The 20,591-nt window shown below is 38.1% G+C and overlaps 2 protein-coding genes across 2 annotated transcripts; one reads left to right on the top strand and one right to left on the bottom strand.

Moving 5' to 3' along the window:
* The first annotated feature begins 420 nt into the window (after nucleotides 1-420).
* Nucleotides 421-10,840, top strand: LOC145788185 (mitoguardin 2-like). The gene is made up of 15 exons (XM_082599873.1): nucleotides 421-620; nucleotides 769-881; nucleotides 1,154-1,250; nucleotides 1,613-1,680; nucleotides 2,018-2,093; nucleotides 3,487-3,603; nucleotides 3,718-3,856; nucleotides 4,570-4,675; nucleotides 5,201-5,298; nucleotides 5,764-5,867; nucleotides 6,175-6,247; nucleotides 6,637-6,822; nucleotides 8,425-8,559; nucleotides 8,766-8,936; nucleotides 9,588-10,840. The coding sequence occupies exons 1-15, from the start codon at nucleotides 466-468 to the stop codon at nucleotides 9,750-9,752; spliced, it is 1,803 nt and encodes a 600-aa protein (XP_082455999.1). The 5' UTR covers nucleotides 421-465; the 3' UTR covers nucleotides 9,753-10,840.
* A 282-nt stretch (nucleotides 10,841-11,122) lies between these two features.
* Nucleotides 11,123-20,591, bottom strand: LOC145788186 (4-trimethylaminobutyraldehyde dehydrogenase-like). The gene is made up of 10 exons (XM_082599874.1): nucleotides 20,400-20,591; nucleotides 19,965-20,110; nucleotides 18,376-18,505; nucleotides 17,830-17,964; nucleotides 16,316-16,512; nucleotides 14,748-14,888; nucleotides 14,227-14,415; nucleotides 13,652-13,736; nucleotides 12,813-12,951; nucleotides 11,123-11,820 (listed from the first exon to the last, which is right to left on the bottom strand). Exons 1-10 carry the CDS (start codon nucleotides 20,578-20,580, stop codon nucleotides 11,613-11,615), a joined length of 1,551 nt encoding a protein of 516 aa, XP_082456000.1. The 5' UTR covers nucleotides 20,581-20,591; the 3' UTR covers nucleotides 11,123-11,612.

The following is a 20,591-nucleotide window of genomic DNA, read 5'->3' as shown; positions in this document are numbered from 1 at the left end:
TAATCATTTTAGTTGGTATAATAAAAATTATGAGGAGACAGCTGGAAGTAGCAAAAACCACAATCCACAAATGACCTGCTTCAAATGTAAATAAGCGTAGCAAAAAGTACATGTGAACTGTGTCAAATCAAGGACATATGGAACTTCTTTTGCATCATTGCACCACGTATCTTGACACAAAAAGTAACAAGTTACAAATGTATTAAAGCCAGAGTTTCTCTGTTGAGCCAGCTAAAAAAAAATACAAACTTTATGCTTAAGTGCTGGGAAGACATTAGTGTTTGAGTTTATGGCTGTATATGTGGTGATTTTAGCCATTATATATATATATACTTTTTGCTTTAAATTTTAGTGCAAGACTTTATTGTTAAAAGATCTGTTTTGAATTTAAACCATAATTATGTTGTGTTTTGCAGGTAATAGGCAGGTAATGTAACTAGACTAGGAAATTTTTGTTTTTCAAAAATGGGTTTTTTTGCTTTTTCTACAATGATTAAAAATGTGCAATATTTGTTGCAAAAATTTCCTAGTCTGAAGCCACCAGTGAAACGTTCCACAGTCATCATAACATCTGCAACAATGGTTGTTGCTTTAGCAGCAACTGCTTTGTATATGAAGAGGCAAGTGCATAGTTCAACTTAAAGTACAAAGTATATTTCAATGCTGGCTAAGTTATTAATAGTTGTTTTTGCTGTTTAAAGGCTTGTTTTTAATCTGTAAAAAATTATTGTCTATCATTAACCGACAGCATGTATTATATTTTTACAGAAAGCGCCAGAAAAGCTTTCCAACCAAGAAACAGATTAACAAAACTCTTCATCGAAGTAAAAGAAAACGATCTGGTAGGCAGAGATATAGTGTTACACCTACAGCAACTTCATGTAAGCATGCTTGTCGGGTTATTTTTTTTATACAACCATCATATCGTGCAAAAAAAGTAATTTTTGCTTCATCTTTGTTTTTACTTTGTGAATTGTGGTTATGGATTACATGGTAATGTTGCAATTTTATCACCAACCGGTCAATCGCGAGTAATTAAGAAATTTTCTAGTTGATTGTAATTGATGAGAAGTTAGCCATCTCTGACATAGCGTAACACTATTTACAATTTCCCACATAAAACTGCTAAAATATTATACTTTTTGCGATTTAGCTCCAAGCAGTGTGAGATCATCTCGGAGAGCTCACAATAGAAATAGTTCATACACTCCAAGTTTAGCATCGTCCACTGGAAGCCTTGTAAATACACAGTAAGTTATTAAAATTGTAAAACTGCGAAGATTATGGTTCACTTCTTCCTGATAAAAATACCAGAAGCAACAACCAGCTAGTAAACTATGTCCTTTCTACATTGTTTAAAATAAAAATGGTTTTTACTACCTTTGTACGGTATTTATGAATTTTCATGTAATTTGTTGTTTTTTATTGACAAGTGCAACGTCATAAGTTTGAGCAAGCTTAACAATTTGTTAACATGATATCAGTTGCTTGTATGCACAAAAATGCTATTTGTTTTTCAAATTATACTGTGTTTAATGTGTCATGCATTTCGGTTCAAAATTTCAAAGACTTTCTGGATGCTGTGATTTATTCATTTGCTTTGTTGTTGTAGATCCTGGAAGCTATTAATGGAGTCAAATCCACAAGATGCGGATGAAGTCGAAAAGCTATACCAAGAAGGTAGACACCCGAATACCAACTCTTGTCACACAAGATAAAATATATCTTTCCTTTTAATATTTGTTATACTGTATAAAAAAGCAAAAGTATGAACATGCCTATATATTTAACTGAAGCTGCATCCAAAAAATCCCAGAAGAGTTTCTTTATCAAAAATCGTTAAAACAAGCTTGTAAACATAATACGTGTCGTCCACTACAATTGTTATAAAATGACAATCTGCTACGGTATTTGGCTTTCTTGGCAATAGTTATTTAATTTAAACAATATCTTGATGATGAAAATGCCACTTTTTATATATTAGCATGGCTTTAAATTGCAACACTTTTTGATGTAGGTGTGAACTCTTTTGAATTGGCCATCGCGAAATGGGAGAAGGCATCAAGCATTTTACGCATTACTTCTTCCCACAAGTAAGTTTTATTTCAATTCTAGGTTATTTTCACCCATCTGTGCAGCTATAGCTAGCAACCTTATTTCTCTTTTTGTGTGTCTTCTTGTGCTTTCCAGACAGCAAAACAACAGTTTTTTACATTGATTCAACGTCTGCAAACGGTTGCTTTGTTGTGTGGTTTCTGACCTTTACTTAGCAACTGTGAAAACTGAAGCTCAGCGATTGTAAAGAAAAACGATGACGCCAGCCTTCCATTTCAATAATAGGAAGGCTAAACGTGACCTGAAAGTGACCATCAACGGCAAGATCTTGCCTTCTTGTCCAGAGCCAACATACCTTGGGGTTACGCTTGACAGGTCATTCACATACCGTCATCATTTACAGTCACTACGCAAAAAACTGATATCTCGTGTTGCCTTGCTGAAATATTTGGCAGGCGCTGACACCTTGCACACTGCAACCCTGGCTCTGGTTTACTCCACCGCTGAATACTGCGTATCTGCCTGGTGCCGCAGTGCCCACACCCGGCCAATCAACATCGCATTGTGAATTGGATGCCTGCGCCCAACTCCAACAGATTACCTACCAATCCTGCTGAGCTTCCCCGAAAGGGAGCCGTTATACACCTGGCTCGCCGGGCAGTAGATCCCCACCACCTGCTCCACTCAAAACTCAACGTCCCATCTCGAAAACCCTCCTGGCGGCTAAAGTCAAGACACCTCTTTGTACAAACATAACAAACAAAGTAACAAACTGCTGACCATGTCATTCTTAAATGTCCCATTTACAAGGCACCAAATGGAATGCACGGTATAGCAGCACTGTACGAACCTACACTCACTTGGGTTTCCATCATCCGCCCTGAAATTTGAACAATCCTGTCCCTTACGAAAGAAGAAGCAACTGTGGGAATCACAGTATGCACGAAATAGTCGAAGGCCTGCCACCAAATCAAACCTTTTTTCATTTATTTAACATCTGCGGACGTTGAATCTATCATCTATGCAAAGATGGACGCAGTTTCTGAACCAGAGGACTATTTTTCAGTAACGACTTCTGACTACTCCAGTTTCAAAAGCTGGTGAAATTAGCACCATATTGCTTGTAAAGTTAGGCTCAACTTTTTTGTAAGCTTTGTTTGCTTTGATAATTAATTAAATGACATTCTATTGTCTTTGCAAGCAAATTGTTTTGCATGAACACCAAGGCTTTTAATTGCTGGTTAGGCATTGTCTGATTACTGATCTAGTCGACTTTTAGTTTTGAGACGTTAAATCAATGTGAAAAGAATGATTTTTGATTGTTATGTGAACATACTTTTTTCATTTTTCTTATTAGAAAATCGTAAAATTGCAGCATAAATTCTTTCTCAGTTCAACTGTTGAAGATTGTTACATAACCCATATGCGCAGGTCACCCATGCTTATAGAACACCCCAAAGACGAGGAAGCTATAGATACATTAGGTAGAAGCATCTTGTCTGAAAAGAAACTTTTTATCAATAGAAGAATCCGCCGTTTTTCATTAAAGTGAGTAAAAACTGCACTGATGTTGCTTGGTCAATCGATTTTTTGTTGTGTAATATTTTTTTTAAAATTTGTAACCATTTTCTTGCATTAAAAATTTTTTTCCTGCTTGTTTAGCGAACCGTCCTCAGAAACCAACCACGAAAAGTCCGACTCCTTTTTATCTGCTCGCTCCAGATTAAAGCTAAAGACTAGATTCCACTCCCAGTCTGAGAGCAAGCTTGATGAACTCCTTAATGGCGTGAAGCATAGCGAGGTGACTGCGCTTGATATGAACATCCGTTCGCCCCGATAGCTCAGTTTGTTAAGCGCCAGACTTCACTAATGAAGAAGCTTCAAGATCAAGCAGCACTGGTTTTACTCTCGGGATGTGCGCTTGAGTAACACATATCAAGGCAGCTTTCCAAGTCTCCATCTGCAGCGGCATTGAGTGAATGGAAATAATTCACAGACAACAGCACTTCGACAATCGGAAACTTTACTCTTTCAATCTCGGTGACCGGGCCTGCGCCTGTGGTTCAAAGCCTCTACAAGGGTGCGAAACTGCCAGGTTGAAGCTCTTAAAGAAGCTTTCCCAGTACGAGGATAAAGATTCAATCAATCAATCTACACCTTATTATCGGGGAAACTTAAGAATCATTTTCAGACCAGTATCTTTGCAATTACAGTAATTTGTTTAACCACACGCAAGCCACTGTTTTTATCATGTTACAATTGAGAAAACTGCAAACGCATTTGTTCCTATACGTCAATTATAACTCTGTCTAAACATTTGAAGACTGATTTAAGTCCCCTAAGATAAGAAATGCGTAAGAATACATTTGTAGCCTTTATACGTGGTTACATTTTGTTTAGTATTGTATTCAACCACAACATTCCGGCATGGAACCCAATTCACTTTGTAACATTTAGTATCGTGTATTTTTTGGACTTGGCTTTGGTGATTTCGTCTTACTGTCCGTTCTTCAGTGTCTTCCAAGAGTGTCTTTCGAAGATCAGCTCCAGTCGATTGTACAAAGAGCTCAACATCTTCAGGATGCCTTCACACATGTTCTGTACGACGACAGCGGGCCGGGTAACCAGACACATATCCTTATTGTAGTATTATGCTCGTAGTATGATACAATAGTATGCTCGTAGTATGATACAATAGTATGCTCGTAGTACGATGCAGGGACATATTCGCATCAGAGAGAGTACGGTTAAATTTCACTTTGGAATACTAAAACCTTTGGTACTTGGGATTGGTCCAGCAAATCTCAGTTTCTGTCGAAAGAAAACTCATAAACTTATTCTAATCGTGGAATATCTCCACAATTTCAACTACAAGGTTGCCAGAATATATTTTGCTGAACGAATGTTAACTATGCGCTACCTTCAATGACCGCAATTTGAACTTATATATCATGTAACTGAGAAATCGAAGTATTGCAATGACACAGGTTTAAAACAATGCACCAGTTCTCGTTTATTTTAAAGCATTTGTCATTAAAGTTATGCAAAATTCAGTTAATTGAAAGCAAGCAGCTGTGATAGAAGCTCAAAACTTTGGTGATTTGTAACTCTGCTTCATTGAAACCACCTTTGTATCTGGCAACAGAGTCCGACACTGACATCACATTGACGGGATTCGACAATCCCCAAGTGATGACAGACACAGAAACGGAGTCAACTGAGTCATACGTATCGGCTCGTGAGGTAGATAAAGTACTTTATTTATTTGTAATTTTTCATTTTGTAAAGTCATACCCGAATACGATTGTGGAATGAAAAATAAGTTTGTTTGGTTATCGCAGAAAGGTCTCAGTAATGACCAGGAGAGAAGGTTTTCACATATGCTTTTGTATTTGACTTACCGCAGTATGGGAATTACTAACCATATCTGCTGTACACAGTGCCTCCTCAAAAAAAAATTTTTTAATATTGTATCAGTTTAATTTGCAATTTAATAAAAAAGTATCAAATTGGATCGAATACTCCTCTGTTACCAAATCCTGCTTACGCCGCTGACTGTACTCGTACTTTTTTCTAGCCATTGACAGTACTTTTTTCGCCTAGTTATGTGGGGTATGTTTTGGTTTTGGATAGTTCAAATTGCATGACTATGATGTTAGTGTCGGTGACACCTGCTTGTTGTCAATCGCTGACTTCATTTGTTTATAGAATTGGGACACTCGCTCCACAGGGAGCCATTCTAAGCGTCAGTGGATGTTTGAAGAGGCACAAGTCGCTGTAGAAAGGGGCGAGGTCTTCTGCAGAAAATCAAGGTATGGTTGCGTTTTGTAAATGTGAAAAAATACTTTTGCACAGAAATGCTTGCGTTTTTTTGTATCACTTTGGCTTGCACGAAACTCAAGTGACCGATAACCCAGAGTGTCGTGGGTTCGCTTCTTTCAGCTATTTTTTATATTGCACATTAAAAGCAATCATATCATGGTTTATCGGATCAACACAAGTTGTTTTTTCAGAAATTTTACTTATCGTGGTGCTGTCTCTACTTAGTTTTATTTTGCAAAGGTGCTGGTTGATTTAAATACTTTTTGAAGATTATAATTGAAATGTTTTGCTTTGCAGGGCAGAATTGCTTAACTGTGCTTCAGAAGACATTTTTCTTGCGAAGCTGCACTGTTTACGACAAGGTTTTGAAGTATGTATGACATATCTTATGTACAACGCCTCGTTTCACCTCACGCTTTTGGGCTCCGTACGTGCCCTACATAGGAAAGGGTTTTGTAGGTAATGCCTCCACACAATGCGACTTCTCTTAAAACTTTGGGTGAAGTAAATGTTTAACCTGTCGATAGCTCAATCGTGGATCTAGAGGGGGCGGATCGCCCCCCTACCCCATTCTAAAACACAGAAAAGTAACTCTATTTGCGATATAATTGGGAGGGATTAATGTAGACCTATATATCATTGTGTTTTCTTAAAATCCCCCTTCCTAAGGCTACTTGCTGGGTCGGTCCCTTTGGTAGCTTGACTTGTGTGTCAAAAAGCGTTTAACAACACCATGGGTTTAGCCTTTCACTTGTCCAGGTTATGCTGCAAGATTTTGGGGTACGCCAATGGCTGATTGAGACAAGTCGGTCTATGATCGAATGTATCTTGTGCGTTGCCGAGCGGAACATTGAAGATTTCCGATCGGCTTTTTCAAGAATGATTGATTACGTCAATGACGCGTCGAATGCGGAGGAGATGGAAAAAGAGTTGGAAAAGAGGAACGTAAGTAAAAAGTCCCAAATCGGCAAACCAATTCTTACTATTAATAGTTTTGGCAATTTAAATTTCAACTTTCTTTAGGGAGAAAAACGCTTTTTTGGATCTTTTGAAATTCATTTTTAAAAACATTTTGTAGCTCAGTGACTAACATTAAATACAGTAGAACTCGGTTAATCCGGATAAAACTGGAAGTACAAATGAACAAGTCTTGATAGAACCAGTGGCGTATCCTGGTTGGTTGAGCAAGGGAAGCAATAAAACTCGTGGGGGAATAGAGCGTGCCGAAGGCACGTGTTTTCTAGGGGGGTCCGGGGGCATGCTCCCCCGGAAAAATTTTGCAAAATTACACTCAAATAATGAATTATACTGCTTTCTGGAAACACTTTTAGGGTAATTTTTGTATGAAATTTATTAGCAGATAAACAGCTATTAACTTATTAAAGGTAGCTCTTACACACGAACGGGCAAAGGGCAAAAATGCGACTATAATTAGAGAACACCAAAAACTCAGCTACAAAGTCAAGTCTAGCTTAGACCTCACATATCCTGTCTTATTCCAAAGTCTATCCAGCCAGGATAACAGTGTAAAGCCAACATTTGGCTCAAACTTTTGCTTACAAGGCCGATATTATAACCATAACAGTGCCCTAGATTTTCTCATTACGTAGCTCACTGGCACAACATTCAACAGAGCAGAGTTGCCAGACTATGAAAAAGTCTTAAAGCCAAAATAATACAAAGAAAAGGCCAAAACAAGGAAAATGTTAGACAAAAAAGGCCAAATGGATATATTTACCTGTTTCTATCAAAAATAATAAAATTTACATATATATTTTATAACTTGTAGTGGATTTTAAAAAATTGTAGCAAAAATAATTCTGAAAGTAGCCCAAAAAATAGCAAGTTAGCCTATAAAAGTAGCGGATGAGTTTTGATCCGCCACATTACGAGTATTAAACAAGTATAGAACATGTATTGAACAATGGTGAATATGGTTTCATCTGGTAAGGTTACAATATTAGAGAAATATTGATTATTATGCATTTTGAAAAGTTATTCAAAAAAAACTAATTCGCGGAATTTGGCTAATCTGGCAACCCCGCGACTGGAAGCAATTTTTAAATCGCTTCCAGCGATTAGTTAAAAGAAACGTAAATTGCGAAAACTTTGCGCTGCTTTTTTCCTTTTTTTCAAACTTGTTTCTTCTTATTGCAAAAACGAGAGCAACGGATGCAATACGAATCTTCGCTTCCGTTGGCTTCCAACTTTTTTTAAATTAAAACCGATTTCAAAATCATACGGGGGGCATGAGTTAAAAACCGTTCTAAATCGCATTTAGGTAAAGAAATTACGAAATCGTTTTACTGAAAAATATCAGCTTCTCTTTTTTCAATTTTGACAAGGGAAGCAATGCTTCCCTTGCTTCCATTGAGGATACGCCCCTGGATAGAACCGTCATCGGTTAATCCGGATGGAATCGCCGGTCAAATCGAATCCGGATTAACCGAGTCCTACTGTAGTAGCATATGTTCTATAAAATGCTAATTTCTAAGATAAGAGCAAGTTTAAAAACGAACAAGGTTGTCAATATCCTCTTTTTTACAGGTAGTACAAATAAACTTTTACGACATTGTGCTTGATTTCCTTCTTATGGACAGTTTTGATGACCTGGCCAACCCACCCGGTCCAATGCTGTCTATCATCAGCAACAGATGGTTGGCAAGTTCGCTCAAAGAATCGGTAAGCCAAAATATACATAATCAACCCGTATTCCAAATGTGAGCATGATGGCTCATTGTTCAAACTTCTAACTCAAACGAGGTTTTTTGCACTGAAGATGATTCTTAAGTATAAAGGGTGCGGTTTGTCGCTGTGTGCACTGGGTAGCATTTTAGCATGTTTTTTTTCAATTCAAAATATATCAACCATGGCAATAATTCTTGCAGGCCCTTCACACAGCTATTTGGTCAGTCATCAAAGCAAAGCGTAAACGATTACAATACAGCAATGGTTTCATGTCGCATTTATACGACGTGTCAACTATCGTAACTCCGGTCATCGCGTGGGGACTTATGGGACCAAGCGGAACTTTGAAAGACGTCTGTGAATATTTTAAGGTTGGTTGTTCAAAGGAAATAAATTGTGAATAAAATCAATTTATTGTAGGGATCTTTATCCTTGGACTGGGAAAGCTTCTTTCAGAGCTTTATATTGGCAGTTTATCATCAGAGGCTTTGAACCAGACGCAAGCCCGTTCACCGAGGTTGATAGAGTGCAGTTTTTGCTTGTTCTTGAATTATTCCATCAACTAGTAGCCGGCATAGCCGAGTGGTGAGAACACTGAAACGGCAATCGAAAGGGCGCAGGTTCGACACCGCTCAAGAGCATGCGGCTGTGTCTGTGGCAGGACACTTAAAGGCATGCCTGAAGGTGGACACGACGATTGGCTTCCTTGCCTTCCCGTCCACTTAATCTAAATCTTCAACCACCGGGTGTAAGCCTGGATACGACAAACAAACTAGTAGCCGCTCATCGGAGTGCTGTCTTTGAAATGCGTTGCTCAAGCGCACACCCTGAACCAGCGCCGCTTGATCTTGAAGTTTCTTTGTTTATTGAAACAGGCGTCTAGCCAACCGTAGAAAAGTCGGTTTTCTCAATATTTTATAATTTTTATTCCGAAGTGTTTCAAAAGATGGCTTGCTAAAAACATTTATTGGTTGTGAAAACATTTTTTGTCTTGTTTATATCTTTTGCTTTTTTCTTGGCAGAAGGTGGTCATGGACTTCCTGAAGGAACTCTTCAGTTTTGGTCTAATAAGATACACCACGCCAAACCAAATGGCAGACGACCTTTTGCGCCTTACAAGAGAACGGTTCGGCGCTCTGACGCAGTACTTACAGCAAACGAGCGCATATTCTGATATTATCGGTTGAAACAGTGGGAATACGGACCGACACAGCTTACGGTACACGATTGGCCCCTTGCGGAACACCAAGGGTAAAAGATAGCCTACGCCATTGTACACATGACATGCCGTCCACAAAATAACATTGATTTTGTGCAAATGTTGTTCAATGAATTTCGAATTCATAAAGTCGCAGCCTCACTTCTGTTTGATTGTGATTTTGTGGCGCCATCAAAAAATTTTCGTGCACAAATGAAAACGCCAAGGTCCTTCGTAGGTGCAGTAGTAAGTTTTTTCTCGACCACTGTGACAAAAAGTAAATTTTGTATGTGTTTCCTCAATGGTAAGACTTGCCGTTTTTGCGTGGTGATCGCTTGGTACACTTCTTGTCCAAGTAATTAATTGGCTAACCGAAAAAGAAATGAGAGACAAACCACTTCCACCAACAGGGGGTGTTGAACTATCTCATTCAACGAAGTGATTGGGCAATACAATCGTCTCGGTTAACGATATCAGGCAGCACGTGATGTTCGAACAATGAACAGCCCCCTGCAGCAAATTTGTCATTTGCCTTTTACAGATTCGGTCTTTAATTTTATTCAAAGTTGATACCAGGCTACGCAACCATGATTACGTATTTGATGTGTTGGATCTTACTTTGAGACCTATTGCAGCAAGATAGCTACTTGTTCATTGTGCTATGTTATTTGGGATTCAATTATGACTCAGTAATAATGCGAGTCCAGGCAAAGTATTAGTGCCTGAGTGTAACTGTGAATGTAAAAGAAGTGGTGGTGAGACAACAACAAAGAAAGTGAAAGATGTTCGATTGAACGGAAGGTTTTATTGGAAGCGGAGTCTAGACGTAAGAACTTGAATCACTTTATTGTGAACGTAACGGAAATGAACAAAACACGACAAACAGCAGCTTGAAGACGTAATTGCCCACTTCATAAGCAAAACATTCTGGGCATAGAAAGCACGGTTTACCACTGAAATGGGCTCATAGAACAGTGATCAAAATTTCTTAAAACATATTTTCTAACTTGTACCATGGCTACCGAGAGATACCGCCAGATTTGTTGAATTTTGCCAACTTTAAACAACTGTTTAAAACTTTCTAAAAATAATATTTCAACGTCTTTTTTCTGTCTTTCCCAGGGTACAAATTTGGGTTTGTACTTTATCTAGCGTTGTTACAAACACAAATTGATTCAGAAAAATTTCATTCCGACTGCTTGCCATTTGCTAACAGTCTAATTGTAACTTACTTTTCCTTGGCATCAAATGCAAGCAAAGCAAAATGTAAAAACATGTTATAAGATTCCAGACAGTTGCAATAATGGAGACAAATCAGGTCGCACCTCGTGGTAGCCATGTTTGTGCCACCAGGTTTTATTTCAGTGGTGTCCTCACCATTGAAATAGAGATGTGAAGAAAACTTGCGATATCATGGTGAAAACAAAGTTAAGAATTAGAATATTTATTGAATTGCACCGACAAGGTTTGGCGTCAATTGCGAAAAATGGCAACACTGCTTACAATCAGGTCAGGAATCTTGGCACCGTTTCATAAAATAGGCAATTTACAGTGAATTATAAAAAAATATTGCGAACGTCTAAAAAGATCAAAGCGAGTTACAGTGATCACTGTCTGCTTTGTAAAGCGCAGGGGAGCAACGCGTTCTGCGATGGATACAACGCTATATAAAAACAAGCATATACCCTCCATTTTGCAAGCTGATCATAGTAGAAAATTGCGCATCACAAAGAAGTTATTCGTGGATGGGATACGGCAGCAACAAACACCTACACTCGTCTCAGATTGCGTAATTTCTTGAATTGGTAATCACAAATCAATGTGTCAGTTGAAATTTTTGCTGCCCTCCTCAAAACGGACTTTGTACGTCGTTGGCTTCAACAAAAACAGATTTGACTCGAGTGAAGTGGTCGAGAGTTTGTGTGCCACATTCTTTGCCGATGCCGGAGTTTTTGAAACCCCCAAATGGTAATTCAACAGGAAATGTGCAGAAGTTGTTGATATAGCAGCTTCCCGCGTTCAGCTTGGATACCACACGATGCGCTCTGTTCAAATCCCTGGAAGTAGTTTTGCGTGTGAATACATATTTGTGCATTTAAATTGACCTTACTCGAAGGTTCTTGGTTGGATTCCCTGTCTGGCTCACGGGCATTCGCAGGATGGTGGTGTTATTTCGTTTTCCATTTGATAGCACACAATGACACTTTGTCCGGCTAGAGAAAGCCTTTAACAGTTTGCCGTGTTTTGTACGGCCACAGCAGGGATATCTATACCTACGGGATTGGAAACTCTGTGAAACTGAAAACCACTTTATACACCAGTAGGGTCATTTTTCTTTGTGCGCTGCTGTGATAAACAATCACATAAATTGACCTTAAAGGGCAGCAAGTTGTAAGCTAAACGAACAACCAAAAGTGTAACAATTAATTCACCTGCTATAAATTGTAAGGTCTACGCTTGTCTGGTTTGTTTATTTGTTTGTATTCATAACTGCAGTACTGTTGTATTTTGTTTGCTCCTTAAAAAATGTCCAGAATGACTATTGGTTTTATTTCTAATGACATCGTAAACGAATTGGTTTTATACTGGATTGGTCTGTGAACAAGTTGATGATACAACAACATATTTCACTGATTGCTGAACACTCCTCATTTACTTCTGATCCGATTTGCAGTACGCAAATTTATAAAGAACAACAGTAGACGGTTTTTGGACTCGTTGCATTCATTCATTTTTTGGATTCATTGTTTTTTTTTCTAGCAGCGTAAATGTACTTTTATACATGAATTAAATTTAATGTGAGTGTACATTTTGTATTACTATTGTAAAATCGAATTTTGTATATCTTTTAGTCGGTATTTTATTTTGTTAATCTTTTTGTAGTCGTAGTAATGTGATGACCCTACTGATGTATAGCACTAAATAGAGTTTCCAATCCCGTAGTTATAGATATCCCTGGGCCACAGTCTGCCCGTTATCAAAGTTAATCATTATGACTAAAACCTTACCTAATTCAAACAAGCCGAGCAAGACCCAGCAAACAACGTACCGTGTAAATATGTTTGCTGCCAAACCAAACTGGGTGTTATTGGCTCTCTCCACAACCTCCTCTTCAGTTTTGAAAGAATAAACACTCATCACTGGACCGAAGACTTCTTCTTTGGAGATTTCCATATGATCCGCTGCCTCTATATTTTGGTGAAGACAGAACTTGTCATCAAACTGCAGACTTTAGAATTTTAAATTGTTTTTTTTTTTATCATTCTTAACAACAGTCAAATAATGGCATTGCAAATCATCAACACTTTCTCAGAAAAGAGCCTAGATAATATAAAATATGGTACGTTTTACTTTAATCCATGGTTTTTTGAAATAGAAAATAGGCTCTATTTGAAGACTGATTTACGCCTACGAGGAAGATTGTCTTTTTAATAGTGGATAAGTGTGATACCCAATTTAAATATGTAGAATGTAAAAAAATTATATCAGTTTGTAACCCGATGTAACTTGTCTTCCAATCAATGGGTTTATGAACTAATGCAAACAGACTGTTAGTCTGTTCCTATCTTTGTATTTGGTACATTACGACTAAGCTCTTCGAAGTTGAGTATCTGCTTTGTTTCTACTTTTTATGTTTGATTGTAATGTGGACCATCTCGAGTCATGCAATTAAATAAATTTTCTTCAATCCATCAAATTTCCTATAGAAAACTGACTTGGATATATTTTACTTCCATCTACTTCCCAACATCAATCAAACGTAACTTCCGTGAATCGTGGTCAATAATTACAAGATTCACGGTACCGTGTTCTTTTGCAAAAAGCAGCTTATGTTTTTAAGTCTTAAATTATGAGTCAGCTGAACGTCCCGGACAAGAGATTACTTACCGATGACGCATGGTGTTATGTATTTGCCTTTCAACACGGGAGAGGATGGCCGCACTAACTTCCCACCGCAAAGAACGTTGCCACGCTACGTAAAAACACTTAAAAGGTAAAAAAGTGAGTTCCATACTTGATCCAAGCATTGGGGGATGAGACGGCAAGGTTCTCGTTATACTAAGCCCTCGGCACTAGCGAGAGTAGGGTAACCAGTTCCTTTCTCTCGGCCGACTTTCCTTCAACAACTACGCCCACCCAATTTTTTATATCTTAGGTAAGGGGTGTTTTTCAAGAATCGGCTGAAGCCCTTTGGCGTTGTGCGGCAATTTATTGAACGACAATCGAAGTGACATCATCATCAAAACAATCAGTTCGATAAAGAAAACAACTTTTTTAAGTGAAATTATTATTGAAAGGTGGGGTAGGCTACTATTTTTTTCTACGGGAAATTGTAGCAACGCAAGGATTACCCAGGGATATCTACAGTAAATATATCCGCGGGGTTACCTTTTTTCGAGTTTATTTTAAATTCTACCAAGACCAACCCTAGACTTTCTACATGAAAACAATTTCACTCTCACCTGTTCTTTAGCTCTTCGTATGAACTTTAATATTCGCTCGGCCTGGTTTCCGTTTATTATTGCTCCGGTTTTAGTTGATTCATCGTGTGGGTCGCCGGGTTTAATCTTTTCCACGCGTTTGACCAGCTCGGAAACGACGTCCTTGTAAATGCTTTCGTGAATGAACACTCGTGTTGCATTTGAACAGACCTGAAACAGAATGAAACACATGCTCGGTTAGAGTCAACAGTTAATGTTGAACGGCGGGGCTGATGAATAGATGATGTTGAAAGTCGGTGCTGACCAACAGTTGACGTTCAACGTCGGTGTTGATCAACAGTTGACGTTGAACGTCGGTGCTGATCAACAGTTGATGTTGAACGTCGGTGCTGAAAAAAGCAGCATGTTGATGTTGAACCCAGCATGCAAACCAGTCCTATTTTACCTTGATTCAACGTCTGCAGACGTTTATTGAACGTAAAAAAAACTGACATTCTGCCTAGGAAGCCATGATAAATCCCGCATTAATATTGTCGACCGACCTGGCCTTGAGAGTAGAAGTTGGCCGCCAATGCTCCATTCACCGCGTTTTCTTTGTCACAATCATCGAACATTATCAAAGGAGATTTCCCGCCAAGTTCAAGGGTAACATGCTTGAGGCTTTTAGCAGATGACTCCAGAACCTAAAGAAAAAATAAATTTGCATTTGTTCTTTTCGTTTCACTGCACCAGGATAGTTCAAATAAAGCCATAAGTCTACAATCTACATGAAAGCCTATAAGGGTGTAAACCATGGTGTAAACGTTTTTTACTCGACAGGATGTAGATTCAGTGGCGTAGCCAGGAATTTTGAAAAGGGGGGGTTTTGACGGCGTGTTCGCCTAAGACGACACCCAATGGCGTGGGGTCCGGGGGCCTCCCCCAGAAAATTTTGAAAATTACTTTGAATTTGGTGCATTCTGAGAGCATTTTCAACAAAAATGTGTGTATGAATATTCCTGTAAAATGATGCTGTCCGGTGGCATAACAAAAGGATAAGATCATGTTGTCTTCGGCATTTTTCGGAAATAAAGCTAAGTCTCTATGGATTCTTGTTGCTAATTCCTGGCTGAGATGTTTGAATGTTTGGTACTGACAAAACTAGCTCTTTTAATGCACTTTCGTTTAAAATTAGGCAAACTTTGTTTTAGACTGAAAGCATCATTCTCAAGCATAAAGAGACTGAAAGGATCATTCTCAGTATCGTGACGTCACATGCGTGCCAAGGGGGGGGGGGGGGTTGTAACCCCCTCCTCCCTGGCTACGCCACTGTGTAGATTCTACGCCCACCTTACGTATTACTAGATTCTACGCCCACCTTACGTATTACTTCAGCACACATAACACAGATGTCACAAGACCACACAATCGATCCACTGCAACCTTACATATAAAACATCAGCCCTGATTAACAAAATATTTTGGATCAAATAAAGAACCTTCCCAAAAACCACTTGGAAGAGAGGGGTCAGTTAATATTGGCTTGAGATCTTTCTTATATCTTGATTTAATAAATGGCCGAGTAGTGAGATCCTTGTACGACGTCGGCAGCAGTGGCCGAGTGGTTAGCGCGTTGGGCTCGCAGTCGAGAGCCTGCATGTTCGACTCCAGCCACCCGCACTTGCTGTTGTTTCTCTGGGCAAGAAACTTTACGATAATTGCCTCTACCCAGTGATCGATTTCGAGTAATGGGTAGTACCAAATTTAAGTCATAAGTAGAGTAGACAACCGGAAACAGACATTGCCGTCGGCTGCAGCGTGGGTCAGGTGTGCGTCGGAAGGCATACACCGATGCATAGCGCTCAAGTCCGCTTTCCCGCAATGCAGGATAAAGATAAACCAAACAAACAAACAAAAGTATTGGCGGTTCGACACCTCTCGCGGCTGTGTCTTAGTAAGGTACTTAGTGACACGCTTACCGGGAGACCCGACAAGTCTTGTTTGCCTTTCCGTACACTTAATTTCAACCTTGAACTTACAAGAAACTTGTAAAATTGCACCTTAAACTGGCTTACAGTACATAAGGTAAATTAGCGACTACAAGAAAGGCGGAAAAATGCCAGTTTCTCACTTTGAAGCCAACAGGTACGCTCCCAGTGAAAGTTACTTTTGCAACATCCGGGTGAGATGTTAGCAGCGCTCCAGTGTCCGCATCTCCCTGGACGACGTTGAACAATCCCTGCGGAAGTCCACTTTTAACAAAGATTTCAGCCAGCTTCACAGCATTCAATGGTGTCAGTGGTGAGGGCTTAAATACTACCCCGTTTCCTATAAAGTACATCTTAACGTTGAAAAAAGTCGTTGTTTAGTGCAAATAAACAATTTTAGTGCAAAACTTTAAAACCATAAAAAATTAGCCACAACACAAAACAACGCGATTTCAAATACATTTATATATAAGCTTTACTCATGTAACCCTATGCGTCACAATATATAGTAATTATTAGGGCCATTTAAAGTCATTAAAGTCATATTTTTTTCTATGCATCAGTAAGTCGTGAAATCAATTTTAACGCAAAAACCGCATCCCTATGAGGTATATTAAGAAAGTTATGAAGTCATATAAAGTCATATTTTCCTGGTTAGGTCATAAATCAGCTTTTTAAGTTATTCATATTTTTGAGTTATAGAGTCATACCGTTGTATACTTTAAATAAAAAATACCAATTTAAGCGGTGAAGCAATTAAGCACTAAGAAAGTAAGGCAATTTCTGATTGAACGAAGGCAAACTGTAGGATTAGCCTACATAACACTTACAGTCACAGACCTATATTTTATGAGGTCACACATTGAGGTCAACTAAATACTCAAAATGGAAAGTTGTACGTACACCATCAAAGAGGCCCATGCTGATCTAAATGCCCTTGATTTCGGAAAAGATCCGCTTGAGCTCAAAAATTACATTAAGAAGCAATTGGACAAAAACGATGTGAAACAAATTATGGAGCTACAAAGACAAGACATTTCACCAGCGCTTTATGCAAAACTGCAGAAGTGTCAACCCACATCAGCGTCTGTGGAGCGCTCATTTTCCTTACTAAAATCATTTTTACGTCCAAATCGTAACTTCAAAGACTCTAACATTCCACACTACATGAAACTGTACTACAACAGTGGTTTAAAATAAAAATGGATGTGTATTACTGTTATGTTGCGTATGTTTTACTCTTTAGTTCCGTGAGTGACGTTGTTCGTATGTAAAAATAAACGATTTTCACATAAAGTCATATTTTCCAAAAAATAAAGTCATATTATTGATTTTTTAAGGTCATATAAAAATGGCCCTAGTAATTATGCAGTAACAATCACAAAGGTTGTAATTGCAAGAAAATATTTTTGTTTTCTGGGCTTGTTTTTAATTAATCCAAAATGTATTTTAAATCAGCACTTTGGTATGAGATATAAAACGTGGTATCTTTGAAACAAAAATGAAAATTACATTGACCACCGTCATTGGGAGGGATAGGATGTAGTTTGTCACTCAAAGGAAGAACATATGGTTTATGGGCTGCTGACTACAAGCACACTGTAACGTCTAACGCCATTGATAAAAATAATAGCAATAAAAAAGCAAAATTCCTGACCACAAGCTAGAGCAGGAGCAGCTTTCCATGCTGCTATCTGAATGGGAAAGTTCCAGGCGCCGATGGCAGCCACCACGCCCAGTGGCTCCTTGATTGTGTATCCGAACGAACCAGATGAGAGCCTATAGTGTTCACCTGCAAGTAAAAACCTCCTTAAAGGAACGTGTAGACAATACATAATATTAATTAGTGAACTTTTTCTAAACATGAAATTTATTGTTTGTTTGTTGTTTTAACACCGCTATGTATTTTGCCACAGTACACAATTCCGTTATTTTCTATAAGATATTTGGCATAACGTGAAATGAAAAATATAAATCTACTGAAAAGGAAAATCAGGTGCATACAACCGGCATCGGCCTACTTCACTGAACAAACATGAGCAAAAACTAACGACTTAAAAATAAAGTATATATTAAAAGTTATAAAACTAAAACCGCTTTGAACAAAAGTTAATGATGAAGAAAAACACCAACTGGTTAGTGTGCAGCTCACGGCCAACAATATGTAAATATTGCAATACGGTTAACAGCCTTTGGAATTTACCGCAGACAGTAGGAGCTAATCCTGCATAGTAATCCAGAATATCAACTGCTGTCTGCACATCATTCCTTGCTTCCCATATTGGTTTTCCTGTATCATGCACTTCAATTGTAGCCAGTTCTTCCAAACTATCCTAAAACAAAGTAAAGGTCCCATACTCAATAGCCGTTTTTCCTTCAGCAACTATGCCCACCCAATTTATTATACCTTGAGTAGAGGTGAATGGCATTTTTCAACAAAGCCGGGTGACGAATCAGGTTCGCATATTTGGAAAGCCAATGTATTACCCAAAACAAAGTGCAAGTAGACAACAACCATAATGTTAAGGACTTTAGAAATATTTTTCACTCAGACTGTGAAAACCTGTCAAGCTTAGTCTGATAATTTTGCATACTTGCAGAAGATTTTGGCTGACACAAAAAACGTTATTAAAGTTAGCAGTGTGTGATTTTGGCATGCTGTTCAAGGGATACTAAAGGAAAAACCTGACTTGGCGATTTTCCACGTTCTTTCTGTTTAACATGCCACCATAAAACGATTTTCAATAAAATTTTGCCCCATTGCGGTCTGACCATCATTGCGCGCGTGCTTTTGTCAGAGCTTTCAAAACTAGATTGGGCTTGAGCAGCGAAGCGTGCGACTGTACAGTCTGCGTCACTAGAGACTAGCAATCAGCTAATCTCGCAATAATTGTTACTGCGGGCGATTTGACTGTAGGCTATGTATGTATGTACAATTGTACATCAAAACATCAGACAGTTTGCTCAAAACATCAGATGTGGTAACGTGGCTTTTGTTATTGCTGTCTTTTGTGACGACTTGTGTATTCTTGAGCAGTGTTTGCACTTTTGGTTATTTTGAAAATAAATGAAACATTGGACTTTGGGCCTTGCCAGCACCATTGAAAACATTTTTCATTTCGGTAATTTTTCTTGAAATGTATTCTTGGATGTTCAGTTTAAGCATTTTAATGCTTAATTCCAGTTTGAAATTTTCATTTAGTAGGCCTTTAAAGTTTCTTATTTGTACCAGGCTATATTTTGTGGAATGGAGTGCTCTTTTAGAAGTGCGATGTTCAAGTGCTCCAATTAACAGCTGATCCACCATCGCTTAATCTAGCTGTTTGTCAGTAGGCTATCAACTAGCCTATGCTATGGAGTGAACAAAAGTGATAACTGATAAATGATGAGAACAAATGGTGCCATGGTTAGTAAGGAAGTCGCCTCCAGCATATTATCCTGGCAGTTTTTCAGGATAGTTGACAATTAAAATATCAAACACAATTTGTTTTATACAATTGACAGTAATTAGCAATTTCAGTTTTACTGTAATTTACGAAGCACAACAGCTTCCATATGAAGTACATAAATTAGAATTGTAGATCCACTTGAGCAACAACAAATAAAATTGGCTTTTCTTGGTACAATTACATAAATTCATTACAAGATCCATTTCAAGTACCATGCATTGGAATAAGTTTTAAAAGTTATCTGAGTTTAGAATTGCCATTAAAATTGAACTATCAAATGTAAAAAACAAACTAAATGACAAAGTTGCAAACATAACTTATCAAAATAGGTCTACAGTACTACCTTAATCAACTTGGATGCATTACGAAGTAATTTCATTCTTTCAAAGCCAGTGAGTTCGGCCCAATCTTGCTGAACCTGCTTAGTACTTTGGACAGCAATGTCAACGTCTTTTTTTCCAGAACAAAGCATTTTGCAAAGGCGTTTTCCTGAAAACAACCATCTTTAAATAGAATTTAAGAAAATTTATCAGCTTGATGAAAATACAATATTGCAAAAATTAATGTCTAGCTAAATTATACATTTAAATAAGCTTAGGTGCTGACATGGTGAAACTCTTATAGATCTAAATATTACAAAACATGTAGTTAGTCATTTGTATCAAGTATGTATATTGCTGCAAATTTATATGAGTGAGAAAACACATTTCCAAGCATGCAGGAGTGAGACCAAATGGACACAATTTATTTTGTGTTTGATGCAAAGTTTATGCTTTACCAGTCGCCGGTTCTTCAACATAAACACTCGATTTTGCGTCTTGGCAATCCACTCTTTGTCCAACAAAATTGAGAGGAAGATCAGGAAAAAAATGTCCAGCTGAAGAATGTCTTATCGAAATATCTTTTCCAAAAAAAAGTGATTTCATGCATTTTGAAATCCCAACATGTAACTTGGCCATTATATTTTTAT

The sequence above is a fragment of the Aplidium turbinatum genome, chromosome 2 (assembly GCF_918807975.1).
Source record: "Aplidium turbinatum chromosome 2, kaAplTurb1.1, whole genome shotgun sequence".
In the NCBI taxonomy this organism is placed as follows: Eukaryota; Metazoa; Chordata; class Ascidiacea; order Aplousobranchia; family Polyclinidae; genus Aplidium; species Aplidium turbinatum.
The sequence above is the reverse complement of the archived record's forward strand: the minus strand, read 5'-3'. Positions and strand labels throughout refer to the sequence as shown.

What these genes read in the sequence shown, in the direction of transcription:
- LOC145788185 (XM_082599873.1), top strand. Translation starts at nt 466, where the DNA reads ATGGGTTTTTTTGCTTTTTCTACAATGATTAAAAATGTGCAATATTTG. An exon ending in CATACGTATCGGCTCGTGAG is followed by an intron (nt 5,299 to 5,763) that starts GTAGATAAAGTA and finishes ATTTGTTTATAG; the next exon opens with AATTGGGACACTCGCTCCAC. An exon ending in CAAGTTCGCTCAAAGAATCG is followed by an intron (nt 8,560 to 8,765) that starts GTAAGCCAAAAT and finishes TAATTCTTGCAG; the next exon opens with GCCCTTCACACAGCTATTTG.
- LOC145788186 (XM_082599874.1), bottom strand. Translation starts at nt 20,580, where the DNA reads ATGGCCAAGTTACATGTTGGGATTTCAAAATGCATGAAATCACTTTTT. An exon ending in GCGTACCTGTTGGCTTCAAA is followed by an intron (nt 14,889 to 16,315) that starts GTGAGAAACTGG and finishes TTTTTTCTTTAG; the next exon opens with GTTCTGGAGTCATCTGCTAA. An exon ending in ACTTCTACTCTCAAGGCCAG is followed by an intron (nt 14,416 to 14,747) that starts GTCGGTCGACAA and finishes ATTCTGTTTCAG; the next exon opens with GTCTGTTCAAATGCAACACG.